This window comes from Salvelinus fontinalis, chromosome 41 (assembly GCF_029448725.1).
Source record: "Salvelinus fontinalis isolate EN_2023a chromosome 41, ASM2944872v1, whole genome shotgun sequence".
In the NCBI taxonomy this organism is placed as follows: domain Eukaryota; kingdom Metazoa; phylum Chordata; class Actinopteri; order Salmoniformes; family Salmonidae; genus Salvelinus; species Salvelinus fontinalis.
In genome coordinates, this window is record NC_074705.1 from 8807188 (window position 1) to 8829306 (window position 22119).

The following is a 22119-nucleotide window of genomic DNA, read 5'->3' on the forward strand; positions in this document are numbered from 1 at the left end:
ATACCTTCATAGTGTACACTTTCAGACAGTATACCTTCATAGTGTACACTTTCAGACAGTATATCTTCATAGTGTACACTTTCAGACAGTATACCTTCATAGTGTACACTTTCAGACAGTATACCTTCATAGTGTACACTTTCAGACAGTATACCTTCATAGTGTACACTTTCAGACAGTATACCTTCATAGTGTACACTTTCAGACAGTATACCTTCATAGTGTACACTTTCAGACAGTATACCTTCATAGTGTACACTTTCAGACAGTGTACCTTCATAGTGTACACTTTCAGACAGTGTACCTTCATAGTGTACACTTTCAGACAGTATATCTTCGTAGTGTACACTTTCAGACAGTATATCTTCATAATGTACACTTTCAGACAGTATACATTCATAGTGTACACTTTCAGACAGTATACCTTCCAAATAAAGGTGATAGATGGGATTCTATTATCTCTGTTTCCAAGGTGACAGACTACTCATCCTCGAGTGAGGAGCGATCAGAGAGCAGCGACGAGGACGGAGAGACAGGGCAAGATGGAACTGTGGCTGTCATGTAAGTGTGTGTGTGTATAGTAGGTCATCGATTTACAGTTGTGGTGAGTTGTACATAGGGGGTCTGACTGTGTGTGTGTGTGTGTGTGTGTGTGTGTGTGTGTGTGTGTGTGTGTGTGTGTGTGTGTGTGTGTGTGTGTGTGTGTGTGTGTGTGTGTGTGTGTGTGTGTGTGTGTGTGTGTGTGTGTGTGTGTGTGTGTGTGTGTGTGTGTGTGTGTGTGTTGCAGGCCACAGCAGGGTGAAGCGTATGGAGGTTTGACTGAAGAACCTCTGGCAGGCTCCTTCAACACAACACAGGACAGCACTCTGATCATGACAGAGGTGAGACACGCGCATGCAAGTACACACACACACTCGCCCACGCATGCACGCACGCACGCACACACACACACACACACACACACAGACATAAAACGTTTTGTCTCTATGTGTCTCTCTCAGGCGGAGGAGAGGAGGAGGGCAGCAGGCCATGGTGAGAGTAACGGGTTCCACAGCAACCATCACGGCAGCGGTAACCAAGGCAATCTCCCTGACCTGGTCCAGCAGAGCTCCTCCTCTTCACCCTCAACCCTGGATGCACTGAAAGAGGTAACACACACACACACACACACACACACACACACACACACACACACACACACACACACACACTGCTTGTTTAGTTTTTGTCTACAGTTGTGCTCATTGCTTGATTCTTTCCAGCAATTTGGATGTGAAGCATCCTTCTCCCCATTGGGTGACCCACGGTCCTATCAGACCTCCCCTACAGAAGATGAGGAACAGAGCTCAGCTGGTAATGTTGTGTTAATCTTTATTGTAAGGTTATTCTTTTGTTGCTGTAATGTTGTGTTTATGTTATTGTAAGGTTGTAATGTAGTGTAAACGTTTCTAAAAAACCTGTGCTTATATTTGTCCTATTTTACACATGTACAAGTGTGTATTAATACATGTGTAAAATGGAAATATGTTTTTGAATATCCCAACTCTCCCAGTGACACCCTCGGTGAGCTGGGTCACGGCCAGGGTCAACGGCGACCTTAGAGCAATTAGGGTTAAGTGCCTTGCTCAAGGGCACAGCAGCAGAATTTTTACCTTGTCGGCTCAGGGATTCAAACAAGCGACCTTTTGGTTAATGCCCTAAGGCTCTACCCTCTGGGCTACCTGCCTCCACTATACTATAACGTTGTTCTGTGGTTTCAGGTCTGTTCACCAGTGAGTTGCTGCATCAGGAGCAGGCCAGACTAGCCGAGGCCAGAAAGATCAGCGTGGTCAACGTGAACCCAACCAACATACGACCTCACAGTGACACACCTGAGATACGCAAATACAAGAAGCGCTTCAACTCTGAGATACTGTGTGCTGCTCTCTGGGGTAAGAAACCCCAGGTATTCTCACACACATGTGAACACATACACACATGCAAAGTCTCTCACACACATGAATGCACATGCACTTATGTAACTCACTCATGTGTATTCCCACATGCACACTGACAATGAATAATCCATCTCTGTCTCGCTCTCTCCCCTCTCAATTCAATTCAATTCAATTCAATTCAAGGGGCTTTATTGGCATGGGAAACATGTGTTAACATTGCCAAAGCAAGTGAGGTAGATAATATACAAAAGTCAAATAAACAATAAAAATGAACAGTAAACATTACACATACAGAAGTTTCAAAACAATAAAGACATTACAAATGTCATATTATATATATGCAGTGTTGTAACAATGTACAAATGGTTAAAGCACACAAGTTAAAATAAATAAACATAAATATGGGTTGTATTTACAATGGTGATTGTTCTTCACTGGTTGACCTTTTCTTGTGGCAACAGGTCACAAATCTTGCTGCTGTGATGGCACACTGTGGAATTTCACCCAGTAGATATGGGAGTTTATCAAAATTGGATTTGTTTTCGAATTCTTTGTGGGTCTGTGTAATCTGAGGGAAATATGTGTCTCTAATATGGTCATACATTGGGCAGGAGGTTAGGAAGTGCAGCTCAGTTTCCACCTCATTTTGTGGGCAGTGAGCACATAGCCTGTCTTCTCTTGAGAGCCATGTCTGCCTACGGCGGCCTTTCTCAATAGCAAGGCTATGCTCACTGAGTCTGTACATAGTCAAAGCTTTCCTTAAGTTTGGGTCAGTCACAGTAGTTAGGTATTCTGCCACTGTATACTCTCTGTTTAGGGCCAAATAGCATTCTAGTTTGCTCTGTTTTTTTGTTAATTCTTTCCAATGTGTCAAGTAATTATCTTTTTGTTTTCTCATGATTTGGTTGGGTCTAATTGTGCTGTTGTCCTGGGGCTCTGTGGGGTGTGTTTGTGTTTGTCTCTTTGAAACTCTCTCTCTTTTCTCTCCCCTCTCTCCTCTCTCTCTCTCTCTCTCTCTCTCTCTCTCTTTCTCTCTCTCCCCTTTCTCTCTCTGTGTCTTTGGAAACTCTCTGCTCTCTCTCTCTCTGTCTCTCCCCCTCTCTCTGTGTCTCTTTGGAAACTCTCTCACACTCCTCTCTCTCTCTCTCTCTGTCTCTCTAGGTGTGAACCTGCTGGTGGGGACAGAGAATGGTTTGATGTTGCTTGACCGTAGCGGTCAGGGGAAGGTCTATAACCTAATAACCAGGAGACGCTTCCTACAGATGGATGTCCTGGAGGGACTTAATGTCCTGGTTACTATATCAGGTATTACCGACTGACCGCGGTAGGACCATTACATAACCACAACATGACCACAGAGGGAGAACATTGCTCTGTTAGTTAAAGAACTGGAGGCCTGTAGAACATCTCTGTTCTGATAAAGATACATCTCTGTTCTGATAAAGAGACATCTCTGTTCTGATAAAGATACATCTCTGTTCTGATAAAGAGACATCTCTGTTCTAATAAAGATACATCTCTGTTCTGATAAAGATACATCTCTGTTCTGATAAAGAGACATCTCTGTTCTAATAAAGAGACATCTCTGTTCTGATAAAGAGACATCTCTGTTCTGATAAAGAGACATCTCTGTTCTGATAAAGAGACATCTCTGTTCTGATAAAGAGACATCTCTGTTCTGATAAAGAGACATCTCTGTTCTGATAAAGAGACATCTCTGTTCTGATAAAGAGACATCTCTGTTCTGATAAAGAGACATCTCTGTTCTGATAAAGAGACATCTCTGTTCTGATAAAGATACATCTCTGTTCTGATAAAGAGACATCTCTGTTCTGATAAAGAGACATCTCTGTTCTGATAAAGAGACATCTCTGTTCTGATAAAGAGACATCTCTGTTCTGATAAAGAGACATATCTGTTTTCTCTCTCTCTCTCCCCTTATTTATTGCCTCACGCTCTCTCTCTCTCCCCTTGTCTATTGCCTCACGCTCTCTCTGTCTCTCTCTCTTCCTCTCTCCTGTCCTCTCTCTCTCCCCTCTCCTGTCCTCTCTCTCTCCCCTCCCTCCATCTCTCCCCCTCCCAGGGAAGAAGAATAAGCTGCGAGTGTACTACCTGTCCTGGCTGAGGAACAGGATACTCCACAACGACCCAGAGGGGGAGAAGAAGCAGGGCTGGGTCACCGTAGGAGAGCTGGAGGGCTGCGTACACTACAAAGTCGGTACGGAACTCTCTCTCCTCTGTGTGTGTGTGTGTGTGTGTGTGTGTGTGTGTGTGTGTGTGTGTGTGTGTGTGTGTGTGTGTGTGTGTGTGTGTGTGTGTGTGTGTGTGTGTGTGTGTGTGTGTGTGTGTGTGTGTGTGTGTGTGTGTGTGTGTGTGTGACGGACCCACCTTTCTGTGTGTGTTGCCGTCTCTTCTGTGTGTGTTATTGACTCTCTTCTGTGTGTGTTGTTTCCAGTAAAGTACGAGAGGATCAAGTTCCTGGTGATCGCTCAGAAGAACGCAGTGGAGATCTATGCCTGGGCCCCCAAACCCTATCACAAGTTCATGGCCTTCAAGGTAACTCACACACCGGGTTGAGATGTGATGTTGTAGTTAGGTAGACATCTTGGAAGTACAGGGACTCCTTGAGAGAAATGTTGCACCGTTGTCTGTGACAATACTATGGGGTTTGTCACGTTGTTTGATACTAGTTACTCTGAGGTCAATAGTAACACCTCTCTCTCTCTCCCCACCTCTTAGTCGTTCACTGACCTGCAGCACCGCCCTCAGCTGGTTGACCTGACGGTGGAGGAGGGGCAGAGGTTAAAGGTCATCTACGGCTCCAGCCTGGGCTTCCATGTCATCGACGTCGACTCTGGCAACCCTTACGACATCTACGTCCCCTCACACGTAAGTCTGTGTGTGGTGTGATATGTAGTGCAGGGAGATAGCCAGTATATAACCAGTATCTCTCTGTCTGTCTATAGATTCAGACCCAGGTGACTCCCCATGCCATCGTGATTCTTCCTAAGACAGACGGGATGGAGATGTTGTTGTGTTATGAAGATGAGGGAGTGTACGTCAATACCTACGGACGCATCACTAAAGACGTCGTGCTGCAGTGGGGAGAGATGCCTACTTCTGTTGGTGAGTGTGGTGTGTTTGTGTTGGTGTGTGTGTGTGTGGCTGTTTGTGTGAGCTCAGCTTTGTTTTAGGCCTGCGGGAACTTGTTTAGGTTCGTGTCAAGTTTAATCAGATTCAATCTCAACTCTGTTGTGTTCCATAATAGAACAGTGTAGTCTACAGTGAAACTAATACTGTCTGTTTTAACTTCTCTCTCTCCCCCTTCCTCTCTATCTACTCTCCTCCCTCTCTACTCTCCTCTCTCTCCTCTTTCTATCTATCTCTCTATCTATCTCTCTCTCTCTATATATATCTCTCTTTATCTCTCTCTCTTTCTGTCTCATGCTCTCTCTTTCTCTTTATTTCTCTCTTTCCTCTCTCCTCTTTCTCTCTTTCCTCACTCACTCTCTCTCTCTCTCTCTCTGTCTCTTTCTCTCTCTCTTTCTATCCTTGCTCCTCCAGCCTATATCCACTCTAGCCAGATCATGGGCTGGGGGGAGAAGGCCATAGAGATCAGGTCTGTGGAGACAGGACACCTGGACGGGGTCTTCATGCACAAGAGAGCCCAGAGACTCAAGTTCCTGTGTGAGAGGAATGACAAGGTAAACAACATGCGCGCACAAACACACACACACTCATATTCTCTATTGCCTGTAACAATCATGTCTTCTCATGCTGTGTGTGTGTGTGTGTGTGTGTGTGTGTGTGTGTGTGTGTGTGTGTGTGTGTGTGTGTGTGTGTGTGTGTGTGTGTGTGTGTGTGTGTGTGTGTGTGTGTGTGTGTGTGTGTGTGTCTAGGTGTTCTTTGCGTCAGTGAGGTCTGGAGGCAGCAGTCAGGTCTTCTTCATGACCCTCAACCGTAGCTCCATGATGAACTGGTGAAACTAACTCCTCCCACCATCTTCCCATTGGCCTGCTCAGCTGTCCATCACGGGCCAAGGCTAATTTCATAAGCCAATTAAAACAATGGACCAAGAGAATCAAATCGCACCCTGAATCAAACAAGTTAATTGAATAATGGGAGAGTCCAATACTGAATCTAACTGAGAGAATCCAACGCTGAAAGAATCGAACGCTGAGAGAATCAAATATCAAATCAGTTTGAAAGAATTGAATTGTAAATGAGTCAAGCTCTGAGAGAATCAAACTTGAAGACAGTGAAACACTGAGAGACTACAACACTGTAACAGACTTAATGGACTATAAAGATTAAAACAATAAAAAGATACATGACTATTAAGAAGAGGAGTCTGAAGGTAGAGGAGTGTTTGGATCATCAGGGGCGCTGGTTTGCCGGTTTTCCAAGATCTCGACTACCGTCTGTGGAGACGAACCGGTACTTCCGGATCCTAATCCTTCTTTCTCTCCTCCACTTCACCCTTCACTTCCCCTCTCTCGACCACTCCACCCCTCTTCTCTAAAATATTGGCTATGTCCCTTTAAAACAAAATCACAGCCTCTGTCTCCCTCCTCTTCTCCATTCCTCCTTCCCTCTTCTCCTCCCATCCCTCTCTCCACTCTGAAGTCTTTCCATTCTCAAGGTGCTGCATCAGATAAACTGTAATGTTATAACAGAAAGGAGAACCACAACATTCTGCTGCTTACTAGAAATATGCTTTCATTCTGTCTCTTAAATAACACATTGTTCAAGTTCTGTTTCTTGTTTATTTAGGTACTTTAAAATGATTTTTGAATTGTAATGTTTAAGAGCTCGATAACTTGCACAGCACACGGCTAGTTTCTGTCGTTCAGTTTGTGTGTTTTATGTTATGCTGAAATGCCAGAGTAAAACCTGATTCAACTGAGAATCATTTGAGAATTGTCTGAGAATGAACCACTCTGTGTCTGTCTGTCTTATCTGTCTCTGTGTGTAAAGAATTATTGTGTAAAGCTGTCCCCCACCTGAGTCTGATTTGATTGGTCTGGTCTGATTGTGACTCCTTCCTGTTTGTACAGTGCCTAGCATGATGAAGCAAACATCACACAGAGGCCAACTGATTTATCTACCGTTGTTTTGTTCACGCTTTTCTGTTGGTTTACCATTTTATATTAACTATTTGATAGCATCTTATGTCCTTAGATTGAACATGATCATTTTATCTTAAACAAAACTTAATTTATAAAAATAAAAAACAGTTTAAGACATTTTATGAAATACATTTGCATTTCTGAAAACAAAGACGAGAACATCTGAAGCTGTTGCCCTTAATGCTGTTTAAGCCATGCTGTAGAACTCCATTACCCAGAATGCAACAGTGCTGTAAGGTGTGTGTGTGTGCGTGGGTCATGTATGTATATTTAGTGACAGCAAACACATTCATCCAAGAAACATTATTCACCGAGACCCACTCCCTGAAATTACAAACAAGTGCAGGGGAAACACTTTTGTCCGGAAATTAAACTTCCAGACTGCTCCTTTAAATGTCATGCTTAAGTTACTGCTTAAGTTACTGTTATGGAGACAGGTTGCTTTTTAGAATGTTAGCAATAAAGAGCTGTGCTGATTGAACGTGTGTGTGTGTGTGAGAGAGAGAGTGATACACCTCTTTCTGGTGAACAGACTGCTGATCACTACTGTTGGACTCTGTCTTTAAAAGAAAAACTCTAGACCTCTTTGTTTCTGAACGACAAACTCATCACTAATGTTTTGGTTTCTATGTTTTGTAAAACAGTCAAATAAATGATACTAGAACATTATTCCTTTTTTTTACGTATTTTTGTTTCGATTCTGTGATATGTTTGCGTGTGTGTGTGTGTGTGTGTAGGGGTTGCAGTGTAAGTTATCAGATGAGGCCACCGACCCTCAGACTTTGTCCCTGTTGAAGGTATATCATTAACCCTACCTAATACTGTCCCTCACTGTGTGTGGGTGTCAGTGTCAGTGTCAGACCTTCCCCATCATTTAGAGCCAATGTCCTGAGCTCACGGTCGACCACGGTCGTTGTGGAACGGGAAGGGGTTGTAATTTCCCTCTGGACAGGTGTCTAGGTGCCTTGCACTGTGCGCACACCGAGCAGGAGGAAACATAAACCCTCATGTGCTTAGATAACGTGGGCCACCAGTACCTCCCAGCAAGACAGCGCATTGTCTGACCGATGCCAGGATGACCAGAGGAGGGTGACGTGTGGGCCCAACAGATCAAACGATCGCGGACATCAAACGGAACGTACAGACGCCCAACTGGACACTGGGTGGGAGTGGGCTCTGAAGGTGACGCCGGCTCGATGTCCGTGTCCACCTCCCATACCACCGGTGCCACCAGGCAAGAAGCTGGAATTATGGGAGTGGGATCCTCGGACCGCTCCTCTGTGTCATACATCCGGGACAGTGCGTCTGCCTTAACGTTCTGGGAACCTGTAGGATAGAGTGAAAACAAAGCGGGTGAAAACATGGCCCACCTCGCCTGGCGAGGGTTCAGTCTCCTAGCTGCCCGAATGTACTCCAGATTGCGGTGGTCAGTCCAAATGAGGAAAGAGTGTCTAGCCCCCTCAAGCCAATATCTCCACGCCATCAGAGCTCCGACAACAGCCAACAGCTCCCGGTCCCCCACATCATAGTTTTGCTCCACCGGGCTGAGCTTCTTCGAAAAGAAAGCACAGGGGCGGAGCTTTAGTAGCGTACCCGAGCACTGAGGTAGCACAGCCTCTATCCCAGCCTCGGACACGTCCACCTCAACTATGAACGCTAAGGAGGGATCAGGATGAGCCAGCACGGGAGCTGAGGTAAACAGAGCCTTCAGGTGACTAAAATCCCTGTCCGCCCCAGCTGACCACTGCAGTCGCACCGGTCCCCCCTTCAGCAAGGAGATAATGGGAGCCGCTACCTGACCAAAACCCCAGATAAACCTCCGGTAGTAGTTGGCAAACCCTAAGAACCGCTGCACCTCCTTTACCGTGGTTGGAGTCGGCCAATTACGCACGGCTGAAACGCGGTCATTTTCCATCTCCACCCCTGACGCGGTACAGGTCATGCTCCAACAGTCGACCAAGCACCCTGCGTACAAGGGACACATGCTCGGCGCGTGTAGAGGAGTATATTAGAATGTCATCTATATACACCACTACACCCTGCCCGTGCAGGTCCCTGAAAATCTCATCTACAAAGGATTGGAAGACTGATGGAGCATTCATTAACCCGTACGGCGTGACGAGGTACTCATAGTGCCCAGAAGTGGTGCTAAATGCCGTCTTCCACTCATCCCCCGCCCGGATACGCACCAGGTTGTAAGCGCTCCTAAGGTCCAATTTTGTGACGAAGCGCGCCCGTGCAATGACTCTGTCATACTGGCTATGAGAGGTAGCGGGTAACTGTATTTTACAGTGATCTGATTTAAACCTCGATAGTCAATACACAGGCGTAAACCTCCATCCTTCTTCTTCACAAAAAAAATACTTGAGGAGACAGGTGAAGTGGAAGGCCGAATGTATCCCTGTCCCAGAGATTCGGTGACATATGGTTCTATAGCCACCATCTCCTCCTGTGACAGAGGATACACGTGACTCCTGGGAAGTGCAGCGTCTACCAGGAGATTTATCGCACAATCCCCCCGTCGATGGTGTGGTAATTGAGTCACTTTCTTTTTAAAGAAGGCAAGTGCCAAATTGGCATATTCGGGGGGAATGTGCATGGTGGAGACCTGGTTTGGACTCTCCACCGTAGTGGCACCTAAGGAAACACCTACACACCTCCCTGAGCACTGACGGGACCAACCCTTGAGAGCCCTCTCTTGCCATGAAATAGTGGGGTTATGAGAGGCCAACCAGGGAAGGCCCAATACAACAGGAAATGCAGGAGAGTCGATCAGGAAGAGACAAATTCTCTCCTCATGACACTCCTGCGTTATCATACAGAGTAGAGCTGTGACCTCCCTAATTAGCCCCGACCCCAAAGGATGACTATCTAAGACATGTACAGGGAAGGGAACATCAACAGGAACAATAGGGATCTCTAATCTAAGTGCAATGGAAGGGTCAAAAAAGTTCCCAGCTCCGCCTGAATCTACTAGCGCCTTATGCTGGGAACGCGGGGAAAACTCAGGAAATTCTATATATAACCACACGTGTGCAACAGGGAGCTCTGGGTGAGGTGTGTGCCTACTCACCAGAGATGATCCACCAGTGCTGCGCCTGCTACCTCGACCTCCTGGGGAACCTCCCCAGCACCGACCAGTAGTGTGCCCTCTGCGGCCACAGGTGGTGCAGGGAATGGTCCCCCCTCCGGTCCCTCTCATAGCAGCACCTCCCAGCTCCATCGGGGTAGCATCAGAGGTGCTGGGGGATGGAACTGACGGACCCCGATCCGGACGTCTGCGGGAGACCAACAGGTTATCCAGCCGTATAGATAGGTCCACCAGCTGGTCCAGGTTAACCTGTCTAGGATCAGCGTGGCGCTAGCGGCACACCCCCCCCCCCCCCACTGAAAAACCAGTGCCGCGAAATTCAAAAAAAATATTTTTTTTAAATATTTAACTTTCACACATTAAAGTCCAATACAGCTAATGAAAGACACAGATCTTGTGAATCCAGTCAACTTGTCCGATTTTTAAAATGTTTTACAGGGAAGACACAATATGTAAAGATGTACATCTATTACCTAAAAACACATTAGCATAATCCACCATCTTTTATTTGTCCACCAACACCAGTAGCCATCACCAATTCGACTAAACTAAGATATTTATAGCCCCTAACCAACAAAAAAACTCATCAGATGACAGTCTGATAACATATTTATGGTATGGGATAGGTTTTGTTAGAAAAAAGTGCATATTTCAGGTAGATGGCATTGGTTACAATTGCACCCACCGTCACAAATGGAATAGAAAAACTACTTAGAGCAACGTGTTTACCTACTTACTAATCATCAAACATTTCGTAAAAATACACAGCATACACGAATCGAAAGACACAGATCCTGTGAATACAGACAATATTTCAGATTTTCTAAGTGTCTTACAGCGAAAACACAATAAATCGTTATATTAGCTTAGCACATAGCAATTAGCAGCCCAGCATTGATTCTAGCCAAAGTGAGCGATAAAAGTCAACATCGCCAAAAGATATTAATTTTTTCACTAACCTTCTCAGAATTCTTCCGATGACACTCCTGTAACATCACATTACAACATGCATATACAGTTTGATCGAAAATGTTTATATTTAGCCACCAAAATCATGGTTAGACAATGTGAAATGTAGACAAGCTGGTAAAGAAAAAGTCCTTGCGCCACTTAGACAGTGATCTACTCTTATACATAAATACTCATAAACGTGACTAAAAAATATAGGGTGGACAGGGATTGATAGACAATTTAATTCTTAATACAATTGCGTTATTACATTTTTAAATTTATCCTTACTTTTCAATACAGTTTGCGCCAAGCGAAGCTACGTCAAAAAACATGGCGTCCTAAGCCACTAAAATGTTTCGACAGAAACACGATTTATCATAATAAAAATGTCCTACCTTGAGCTGTTCTTCCATCAGTATCTTGGGCAAAGGATCCTTTCTTGGGAGGAATCGTCTTTTGGTGGAAAGCTGTCCTCTTGCCATGTGAAAATGTCAACTGCGTTCGGGATGAACTGAAAGCGTGCCCACCTATTCACAGCGTTAAAGAAATAAATGTCCCAAAATCGCACTAAACGGATATAAATTGCATCAACGATGTTGCATCAACCCATTGAAAAGAGAGTGACCTCAAAAAGAAAATTCTGAATGGTTTGTCCTCGGGGTTTTGCCTGCCAAATAAGTTATGTTATAGTCACAGACATGATTCAAACAGTTTTAGAAACGTCAGAGTGTTTTCTATCAAATACTACTAATAATATGCATATATTAGCATCTGGGACTGAGTAGGAGGCAGTTTACTCTGGGCACGCTTTTCATCCAAATGTGAAAATGCTGCCCTCTATCCTAGAGAAGTTAAGGAAGTTTAGAACTTACATTTATAATACTACAGAAAACCTTCCCCAGGTCACTGTTCACACAAATGCCTGTGTAATTGTTAGGGTCAAATTTGTCTCCGTTTTTAAAGATTGGGGTTATGAGTCCTTGATTCCAGATGTCAGGGAAATAACCTACACTCGGGATCAAATTAAACAGTTTTAATATAGCCAATTGAAATTTTGCACTAGTGAGTTTGAGCATCTCATTTAGGATGCCATCAGGTCCGCATGCTTTTTTAAATTTGAGAGACTGAAGTTTCTTATAGAGCTCCTGGTCAGTAATTGGGGAGTCCAATGGATTTTGATTGTCCTTTATAGCTTTTTCTAATCCATTCAACTTCTCATGAATTTGGCGTTGTTCTGCGTTTGTGTCAATTTGAACGGTGTTGTAGAGTGTTTTAAAATGGGTTGTCCATATGTCACCATTTTGTATCGCTAATTCCTCTTGTTTAGATTTTTTTTTTTTTTCAATTTTGCCAGAAGTTGTTTGTGTTTATGGACTCCTCAATTAGTGTCAGCTGCTTGCTGTTGTGCTGTACTTTATTGGTTCTGAGTGTACGTTTATAGAGTTTTAAAGTCTCACAGTAATGAAGGCGTAATTCACCATTATTTGGGTCTCTGTGCTTTTGGTTGGATAGTGTTCTAAGTTTTTTCCTTATAATTTTACAATCTGCTCAAACGAGTTGTCATCTGTGATCTATTTTTTTTTTTTCATCAATATCAATTGTGCTTTTTTTGCCGTTTGCCTGAATATATAGTTGATGTTTTGTACTGCTAGATTGATGCCTTCTTTACTGTGAGTGAATGTGGTATCCAGAAAGTTATCTAAGAGTGGTTGGATATTTTGGTTACAGGTTGCTTTCTGGTATTCTTCTGTGCTGTTTTGGGCCCATCTGTATGGATTTCTGATGTTGTACAGCTTACTGGACTGTGAATGTGTGGTTGTTTCCATGTCTGTTCTTTTGAGGAACAACATAATTTGGCTGTGATCAGACAGAGGTGTTAGTGGCTTGACAGTAAATGAGCTGAGAGAGAAGGGGTCAATGTCTGTGATCATATAGTCTACTGTACTGTGGCCAAGAGGTGAGCAGTAGATGAATGTCCCCAAAGAGTCCCCCCGTAACCTACCATTGACAAAGTACAGACCCAGGCTTCTACAGAGCTGCAACAGATCCCTTCCGTTGTTGTTGATGGTGCTGTCACTGTCGTTTCTATGGGGGAGATGAAGACAGTTAGAAACAGTATGGCCTGTAATAAAGCTGTCCCCTCGTGTGCTCGTTAGATCAGGTAGTGTTCCTGTGCGCGCATTTGTGTCCCCACAGATGAGCACATTTCCCTGGGCCTGGAAATGACACGTCTTCCTCAAGGGTGGGAAAGATCACCTCTGATTAATATGGGGATTCTGAGGGGGGGGAGGGGATATATAATGGGTGGGGAAGATCTCCTCTGAGTAATATGGGGATTCTGAGGGGGGGATATATATTGCTCAAAGGAACACATATTTTTCTGTCAGTACAAGTTCTTTTTTCAGTTTTAACCAAATTTGATACTTACCCATTTTGAGGGGATCAATTAGATGTTGTCGTTCGGATCTGTACCAAATGATCAATCCTCCAGAGTCTCTGCCTCTATTGACAGCGTTGTGTTTCTGTGATGGCACAATGACCTCTCTGTAGCCTGTGGGACAGTGAGTGACAATGTCAGCCTTACACCCTGTCTCCTGCAGAATGATGACGTCAACATCTATAAGATTTTTGTTGAACTCCAGTGCTAAACTCTTCAGTCCAAAGGTTGATGAGTTTAGGCCCTGAATGTTCCACATGATCAATCAATCAATCAATCAATTTTATTTTATATAGCCCTTCGTACATCAGATAATATCTCGAAGTGCTGTACAGAAACCCAGCCTAAAACCCCAAACAGCTAGAATGCAGGTGTAGAAGCACGGTGGCTAGGAAGAACTCCCTAGAAAGGCCAAAACCTAGGAAGAAACCTAGAGAGGAACCAGGCTATGAGGGGTGGCCAGTCCTCTTCTGGCTGTGCCGGGTGGAGATTATAACAGAACTATGCCAAGATGTTCAAAAATGTTCATAAGTGACAAGCATGGTCAAATAATAATCATGAATAATTTTCAGTTGGCTTTTCATAGCTGATCATTAAGAGTTGAAAAACAACAGGTCTGGGACAGGTGGCGGTTCCATAACCGCAGGCAGAACAGCTGAAACTGGAATAGCAGCAAGGCCAGGCGGACTGGGGACAGCAAGGAGTCACCACGGGCGGCAGTCCCGACGCATGGTCCTAGGGCCCAGGTCCTCCGAGAGAAAGAAAGAGAGAAGGAGAAAATTAGAGAGAGCCAAGATTTTCAAAATGTTCATAAATGACAAGCATGGTCAAATAATAATCAGGAATAAATCTCAGTTGGCTTTTCATAGCCGATCATTAAGAGTTGAAAACAGCAGGTCTGGGACAGGTAGGGGTTCCATAACCGCAGGCAGAAGAGTTGAAACTGGAATAGCAGCAAGGCCAGGCGGACTGGGGGCAGCAAGGAGTCACCACGGCCGGTAGTCCCGACGTATGGTCCTAGGGCTCAGGTCCTCCGAGAGAAAGAGAGAAGGAGAAAATTAGAGAGAGCCAAGATTTTCAAAATGTTCATAAATGACAAGCATGGTCAAATAATAATCAGGAATAAATCTCAGTTGGCTTTTCATAGCCGATCATTAAGAGTTGAAAACAGCAGGTCTGGGACAGGTAGGGGTTTCGTAACCGCAGGCAGAAACAGTTGAAACTGGAATAGCAGCAAGGCCGGGCGGACTGGGGACAGCAAGGTGTCAGCATGCCCGGTAGTCCTGACGTATGGTCCTAGGGCTCAGGTTCTCAGAGAGAAAGAGAGAACGAGAGAATTAGAGAGAGCATACTTAAATTCACACAGGACACTGGATAAGACAGGAGAAGTATTCCAGGTATAACCAACTGACCCTAGCCCCCCGACACATAAACTACTGCAGCATAAATACTGGAGGCTGAGACAGGAGCGGTCAGGAGACACTGTGGCCCCATCCGAAGAAACCCCCGGACAGGGCCAAACAGGAAGGATATAACCCCACCCACTCTGCCAAAGCACAGCCCCCACACCACTAGAGGGATATCCTCAACCACCAACTTACAATCCTGAGACAAGGCCGAGTATAGCCCACAAAGGTCTCCACCACAGCACAACCAAGGGGGGGGCGCCAACCCAGACAGGAAGTTCACGTCAGTAACTCAACCCACTCAAGTGACGCACCCCTCCTAGGGACGGCATGAAAGAGCACCAGCAAGCCAGTGACTCAGCCCCAGTAACAGGGTTAGAGGCAGAGAATCCCAGTGGAGAGAGGGGAACCGGCCCTGGAGAGACAGCAAGGGCGGTTCGTTGCTCCAGAGCCTTTCCGTTCACCTTCACACTCCTGGGCCAGACTACACTCAATCATATGACCTACTGAAGAGATAAGTCTTCAGTAAAGACTTAAAGGTTGAGACTGAGTCTGCGTCTCTCACATGGGTAGGCAGACTGTTCCATAAAAATGGAGATCTATAGGAGAAAGCCCTGCCTCCAGCTGTTTGCTTAGAAATTTTAGGGACAATTAGGAGGCCTGCGTCTTGTGACCGTAGCGTACGTGTAGGTATGTACGGCAGGACCAACTCGGAAAGATAGGTAGGAGCAAGCCCATGTAACGCTTTAAAGGTTAACAGTAAAACCTTGAAATCAGCCCTTGCCTTAACGGGAAGCCAGTGTAGGGAAGCTAGCACTGGAGTAATATGATCAAATTTCTTGGTTCTAGTCAGGATTCTAGCAGCCGTATTTAGCACTAACTGAAGTTTATTTAGTGCTTTATCCGGGTAGCCGGAAAGTAGAGCATTGCAGTAGTCTAACCTAGAAGTAACAAATGCATGGATTAATTTTTCTGCATCATTTTTGGACAGAAAATTTCTGATTTTTGCAATGTTACGTAGATGGAAAAAAGCTGTCCTTGAAACAGTCTTGATATGTTCGTCAAAAGAGAGATCAGGGTCAAGAGTAACACCGAGGTCCTTCACAGTTTTATTTGAGACGACTTTACAACCATCAAGATGAATTGTCAGATTTAACAGAAGATCTCTTTGTTTCTTGGGACCTAGAACAAGCATCTCTGTTTTGTCCGAGTTTAAAAGTAGAAAGTTTTCAGCCATCCACTTCCTTATGTCTGAAACACAGGCTTCTAGCGAGGGCAATTTTGGGGCTTCACCATGTTTCATTGAAATGTACAGCTGTGTGTCATCCGCATAGCAGTGAAAGTTAACATTATGTTTTCGAATAACATCCCCAAGAGGTAAAATATATAGTGAAAACAATAGTGGTCCTAAAACGGAACCTTGAGGAACACCGAAATGTACAGTTGATTTGTCAGAGGACAGACCATTCACAGAGACAAACTGATATCTTTCCGACAGGTAAGATCTAAACCAGGCCAGAACTTGTCCGTGTAGACCAATTTGGGTTTCCAGTCTCTCCAAAAGAATGTGGTGATCGATGGTGTCAAAGGCAGCACTAAGGTCTAGTAGCACGAGGACAGATGCAGAGCCTCGGTCTGACGCCATTAAAAGGTCATTTACCACCTTCACAAGTGCAGTCTCAGTGCTATGATGGGGTCTAAAACCAGACTGAAGCATTTCGTATACATTGTTTGTCTTCAGAAAGGCAGTGAGTTGCTGCGCAACAGCTTTTTCTAAAATTTTTGAGAGGAATGGAAGATTCGATATAGGCCGATAGTTTTTTATATTTTCCGGGTCAAGGTTTGGCTTTTTCAAGAGAGGCTTTATCACTGCCACTTTTAGTGAGTTTGGTACACATCCGGTGGATAGAGAGCTGTTTATTATGTTCAACATAGGAGGGCCAAGCACAGGAAGCAGCTCCTTCAGCAGTTTAGTAGGAATAGGATCCAGTATGCAGCTTGAAGGTTTAGAGGCCATGATTATTTTCATCATTGTGTCAAGAGATATAGTACTAAAACACTTAAGTGTCTCTCCCGATCCCAGGCCCTCGCAGAGCTGTGCAGATCCAGGACAGCTAAGCCCTGGAGGAATACGCAGATTCAAAGAGGAGTCCGTAATTTGCTTTCTAATGGTCATGATCTTTTCCTCAAAGAAGTTCATGAATTTATTACTGCTGAAGTGAAAGCCATCCTCTCTTGGGGAATGCTGCTTTTTAGTTAGCTTTGCAACAGTATCAAAAAGAAATTTTGGATTGTTCTTATTTTCCTCGATTAAGTTGGAAAAGTAGGATGATCGAGCAGCAGTGAGGGCTCTTCGGTACTGCACGGTACTGTCTTTCCAAGCTAGTCGGAAGACTTCCAGTTTTGTGTGGCGCCATTTCCGTTCCAATTTCCTGGAAGCTTGCTTCAAAGCTCGGGTATTTTCTGTATACCAGGGAGCTAGTTTCTTATGACAAATGTTTTTCGTTTTTAGGGGTGCAACTGCATCTAGGGTATTGCGCAAGGTTAAATTGAGTTCCTCAGTTAAGTGGTTAACTGATTTTTCTCCTCTGACGTCCTTGGGTAGGCAGAAGGAGTCTGGAAGGGCATCAAGGAATTTTTGTGTTGTCTGAGAATTTATAGCACGACTTTTGATGCTCCTTGGTTGGGGTCTGAGCAGATTATTTGTTGCGATTGCAAACGTAATAAAATGGTGGTCCGATAGTCCAGGATTATGTGGAAAAACATTAAGATCTACAACATTTATTCCATGGGACAAAACTAGGTCCAGAGTATGACTGTGGCAGTGAGTAGGTCCAGAGACATGTTGGACAAAACCCACTGAGTCGATGATGGCTCCGAAAGACTTTTGGAGTGGGTCTGTGGACTTCTCCATGTGAATATTAAAATCACCAAAAATTAGAATATGATCTGCTATGACTACAAGGTCTGATAGGAATTCAGGAAACTCAGAGAGGAACGCTGTATATGGCCCAGGAGGCCTGTAAACAGTAGCTATAAAAAGTGATTGAGTAGGCTGCATAGATTTCATGACTAGAAGCTCAAAAGACGAAAACGCCATTTTTTTTTTGGTAAATTGAAATTTGCTATTGTAGATGTTAGCAACACCTCCGCCTTTGCGGGATGCACGGGGGATATGGTCACTAGTGTAACCAGGAGGTGAGGCCTCATTTAACACAGTAAATTCATCAGGCTTAAGCCATGTTTCAGTCAGGCCAATCACATCAAGATTATGATCAGTGATTAGTTCATTGACTATGACTGCCTTTGAAGTGAGGGATCTAACATTAAGTAACCCTATTTTGAGATGTGAGGTATCACGATCTCTTTCAATAATGGCAGGAATGGAGGAGGTCTTTATCCTAATAAGATTGCTAAGGCGAACACCGCCATGTTTAGTTTTTCCCAACCTAGGTCGAGGCACAAACACAGTCTCAATGGGTATGGCTGAGCTGACTACACTGACTGTGCTATTGGCAGACTCCACTAGGCTGGCAGGTTGGCTAACAGCCTGCTGCCTGGCCTGCACCCTATTTCATTGTGGGGCTAAAGGAGTTAGAGCCCTATCTATGTTGGTAGATAAGATGAGAGCACCCCTCCAGGTAGGATGGAGTCCGTCACTCCTTAGCAGGTCAGGCTTGGTCCTGTTTGTGGGTGAGTCCCAGAAAGAGGGCCAATTATCTACAAATTCTATCTTTTGGGAGGGGCAGAAAACAGTTTTCAACCAGCGATTGAGTGCTGAGACTCTGCTGTAGAGCTCGTCACTCCCCCTAACTGGGAGGGGGCCAGAGACAATTACTCGATGCCGACACATCTTTCTAGCTGATTTACACGCTGAAGCTATGTTGCACTTGGTGACCTCTGACTGTTTCATCCTAACATCGTTGGTGCCGACGTGGATAACAATATCTCTATACTCTCTACACTCGCCAGATTTAGCTTTAGCCAGCACCATCTTAAGATTAGCCTTAACGTCGGTAGCCCTGCCCCCTGGTAAACAGTGTATGATCGCTGGGTGATTCGTTTTAAGTCTAATACTGCGGGTAATGGAGTCGCCAATGACTAGGGTTTTCAATTTGTCAGAGCTAACGGTGGGAGCCTTCGGCGTCTCAGACCCCGTAACGGGAGGAGTAGAGACAAGAGAAGACTCAGACTCAGACTCCGACTCGCTACATAATGGGGAGAACCGGTTGAAAGTTTCTGTCGGCTGAATGAGCGACACCGGTTGAGCATTCCAACAGCATTTCCCTCCAGAAGCCATGAGAAAGTTGTCCGGCTGCGGGGACTGTGCGGGGGGATTTATACTAACGTTACTATCTGTACTTACTGGTGGCACAGACGCTGTTTCTTCCTTTCCTACACTGAAAATACCCTTGCCTAACGATTGCGTCTGAAGCTGGGCTTGCAGCACAGCTATTTTCGCCGTAAGGCGATCGTTCTCCTGTATATTATGAGTACAGCGACTGCAATTAGAAGACATCATGTTAATGTTACTACTTAGCTTCGGCTGTTGAAGGTGTTGACGAACCATGTCCAGATAAAGCGTCCGGAGTGAAAAGGTTGAATGAGGGAAAAAAGTTGCGATGGAAAAACCGTTTTTCAGAATGTTCAGATGTTTCTGTGATTCCTCTTTGTTAGTCCGTCTTCCGGCCAGAACAGACAGTATAGACAGGCCCAGTATGTTGTCTAGAGCCGTTATGGAGGACCTGGTCAGAAGTTTCCACTTCTCCTGAGCTTTCAGCTTCCTGGGACCTGCAACTGTGCCACTTTTCTTCTTCTGTGGTTTTGGCTGAGGGACCTGGCTGCTGGTTCCTGGCTGGGGCTCCTCCTGAGATACTCTCCGTTGACATGTCTTTATACCGGGCTTATTTAGCTTCTCGCCTGTCTTCTTGCCTTTAGGTGCCTTGGATGGGGCGCGTCGAGATCCCCGGACAGGCTTCATATTTTAACAGTTTCGCGGTAAATGATAACTGATAGCGATTTCATGTTCCAAAATAAAGAATAGCAGTCAGAAATACAGTAACTACTAACTAATCTCTCTCTCTCCCTCTCTCTCTCTCTCTCTCCTTGAAACTCTCTCTCTTCTCTTTCTCTCTGTCTCTCTGTCTCTTTGAAACTCTCTCTCTCTATCCCCCTCTCTTAACTTCTGTGGGTGTGTGTGTGTGGTGTGTGTGTGTGTGTGTTGGTATGTGGGTGTGTGTGTGGGGGTGTTTATGTGAGCTCAACTTTGTTTTAGGCCTGTGGGAACTTGTTTAGGTCCCTGTGAAGTTTAACCTCTCTAGGATAGGTGGGACGGTAGCGTCCCACTTGGCCAAAATCCAGAAAAATGTAGCGCACCAAATTCAAATATATTACTATAAAAATCTAACTTTCATTAAATCACACATGTAAGATACCAAATTAAAGCTACACTCGTTGTGAATCCAGCCAACATGTCAGATTTCAAAAAGGCTTTTCGGCAAAAGCATAAGATGCTATTATCTGATGATACACAACAGTAAACAAAGAGAGTGTAGCATATTTCAACCCTGCAGGCACAACACAAAACGCAGAAATAAAATATAAATCATGCCTTACCTTTGACGAGCTTCTTTTGTTGGCACTCCAATATGTCCCATAAACATCACAAATGGTCCTTTTGTTCAATTAATTCCGTCCATTTATATCCAAAATGTCAATTTATTTGGCGCGTTTGATCCAGAAAAAAACAGCTTCCAATTTGCGCAACGTCACTACAAAATATCTCAATAGTAACGTGTAAACTTTGCCAAAACATTTCATACTACTTTTGTAATACAACTGTAGGTATTTTTAAACATTAATAATCGATCAATTTGAAGACTGGACTATCTGTGTTCAATACAGGAAGACAACAAACTGACGCTACTTTTCGAGTCATGCGCCTCTCTCAAAAAGTACACTTCATGTGACACTCATTCAAGATGGCCGTACTTCTTCATTACACAAAGGAATAACCTCAACCAATTTCCAAAGACTGGTGACATCCAGTGGAAGCGGGAGAAACTGCAAACAAGTCACTTAGAAATCGAGTATCCCAATTAAAACTCATTGAACAGACAGTGGCCTCTCAAAAAAGAAAAATCTGAATGGTTTGTCCTCTGGGTTTTGCCTGCTACATAAGTTCTGTTATACTCACAGACATGATTCAAACAGTTTTAGAAACTTCAGAGTGTTTTCTATCCAAATCTACTAATAATATGCATATATTATATTCTGGGGATGAGTAGAAGGAAGTTGAAATTGGGCACGCTATTTATCCAAAAGTGAAAATGCTGCCCCCTATCCTAGTTAATCAGATTCAATCTCAACTCTGTTGTGTTCCATAATAGAACAGTGTAGTCTACAGTGAAACTGATAGTGTATTCTTTAACTTCTCCCTCTCCTCTCTCTCCCCCGTTCTCTCTCTCTTCTCTCCTCTCTCTCTCTCTCTACTCTCACTCTCTCTTTCTCTCTCTCTCTCTCTCCTTCTTTTTACTATTTCACTTTATCTCTCTCTCTTTCTGTCTCATGCTCTCTCTTTCTCTTTATTTCTCTCTTTCCTCTCTCTCCTCTTTCTCTCTTTCCTCACTCACTCTCTCACTCTCTCTCTCTCTCTCTCTCTCTCTTTGTCTCTTTCTCTCTCTCTTTCTATCCTTGCGCCTCCAGCCTATATCCACTCTAGCCAGATCATGGGCTGGGTGGAGAAGGCCATAGAGATCAGGTCTGTGGAGACAGGACACCTGGACGGGGTCTTCATGCACAAGAGAGCCCAGAGACTCAAGTTCCTGTGTGAGAGGAATGACAAGGTAAACAACATGCGCGCACAAACACACACACACACTCATATTCTATATTGCCTGCAACAATCGTGTCTTCTCATGCTGTGTGTGTGTGTGTGCGTGTGTGTGTGTGTGTGTGTGTGTGTGTGTGTGTGTGTGTGTGTGTGTGTGTGTGTGTGTGTGTGTGTGTGTGTGTGTGTGTGTGTGTGTGTGTGTGTGTGTGTGTGTGTGTGTGTGTGTGTGTGTGTGTGTGTGTGTGTGTGTGTGTGTGTGAGAGAGAGAGAGAGAGTGATACACCTCTATCTGGTGAACAGACTGCTGATCACTACTGTTGGACTCTGTCTTTAATA

The 22119-nt window shown here is 44.5% G+C and overlaps 1 protein-coding gene and 1 pseudogene across 1 annotated transcript; one reads left to right on the forward strand and one right to left on the reverse strand.

Annotated features, from left to right (window-relative positions):
* Positions 1 to 7735, forward strand: part of LOC129840642 (TRAF2 and NCK-interacting protein kinase-like) — a 64572-nt pseudogene extending 56837 nt beyond the window's left edge.
* Positions 7736 to 18440: 10705 nt separating this feature from the next.
* LOC129840654 (uncharacterized) lies at positions 18441 to 20522 on the reverse strand. The gene has a single exon (XM_055908687.1). The coding sequence runs from the start codon at positions 19930 to 19932 to the stop codon at positions 18526 to 18528; it is 1407 nt and encodes a 468-aa protein (XP_055764662.1). The 5' UTR covers positions 19933 to 20522; the 3' UTR covers positions 18441 to 18525.
* Between the last annotated feature and the right edge of the window lie 1597 nt (positions 20523 to 22119).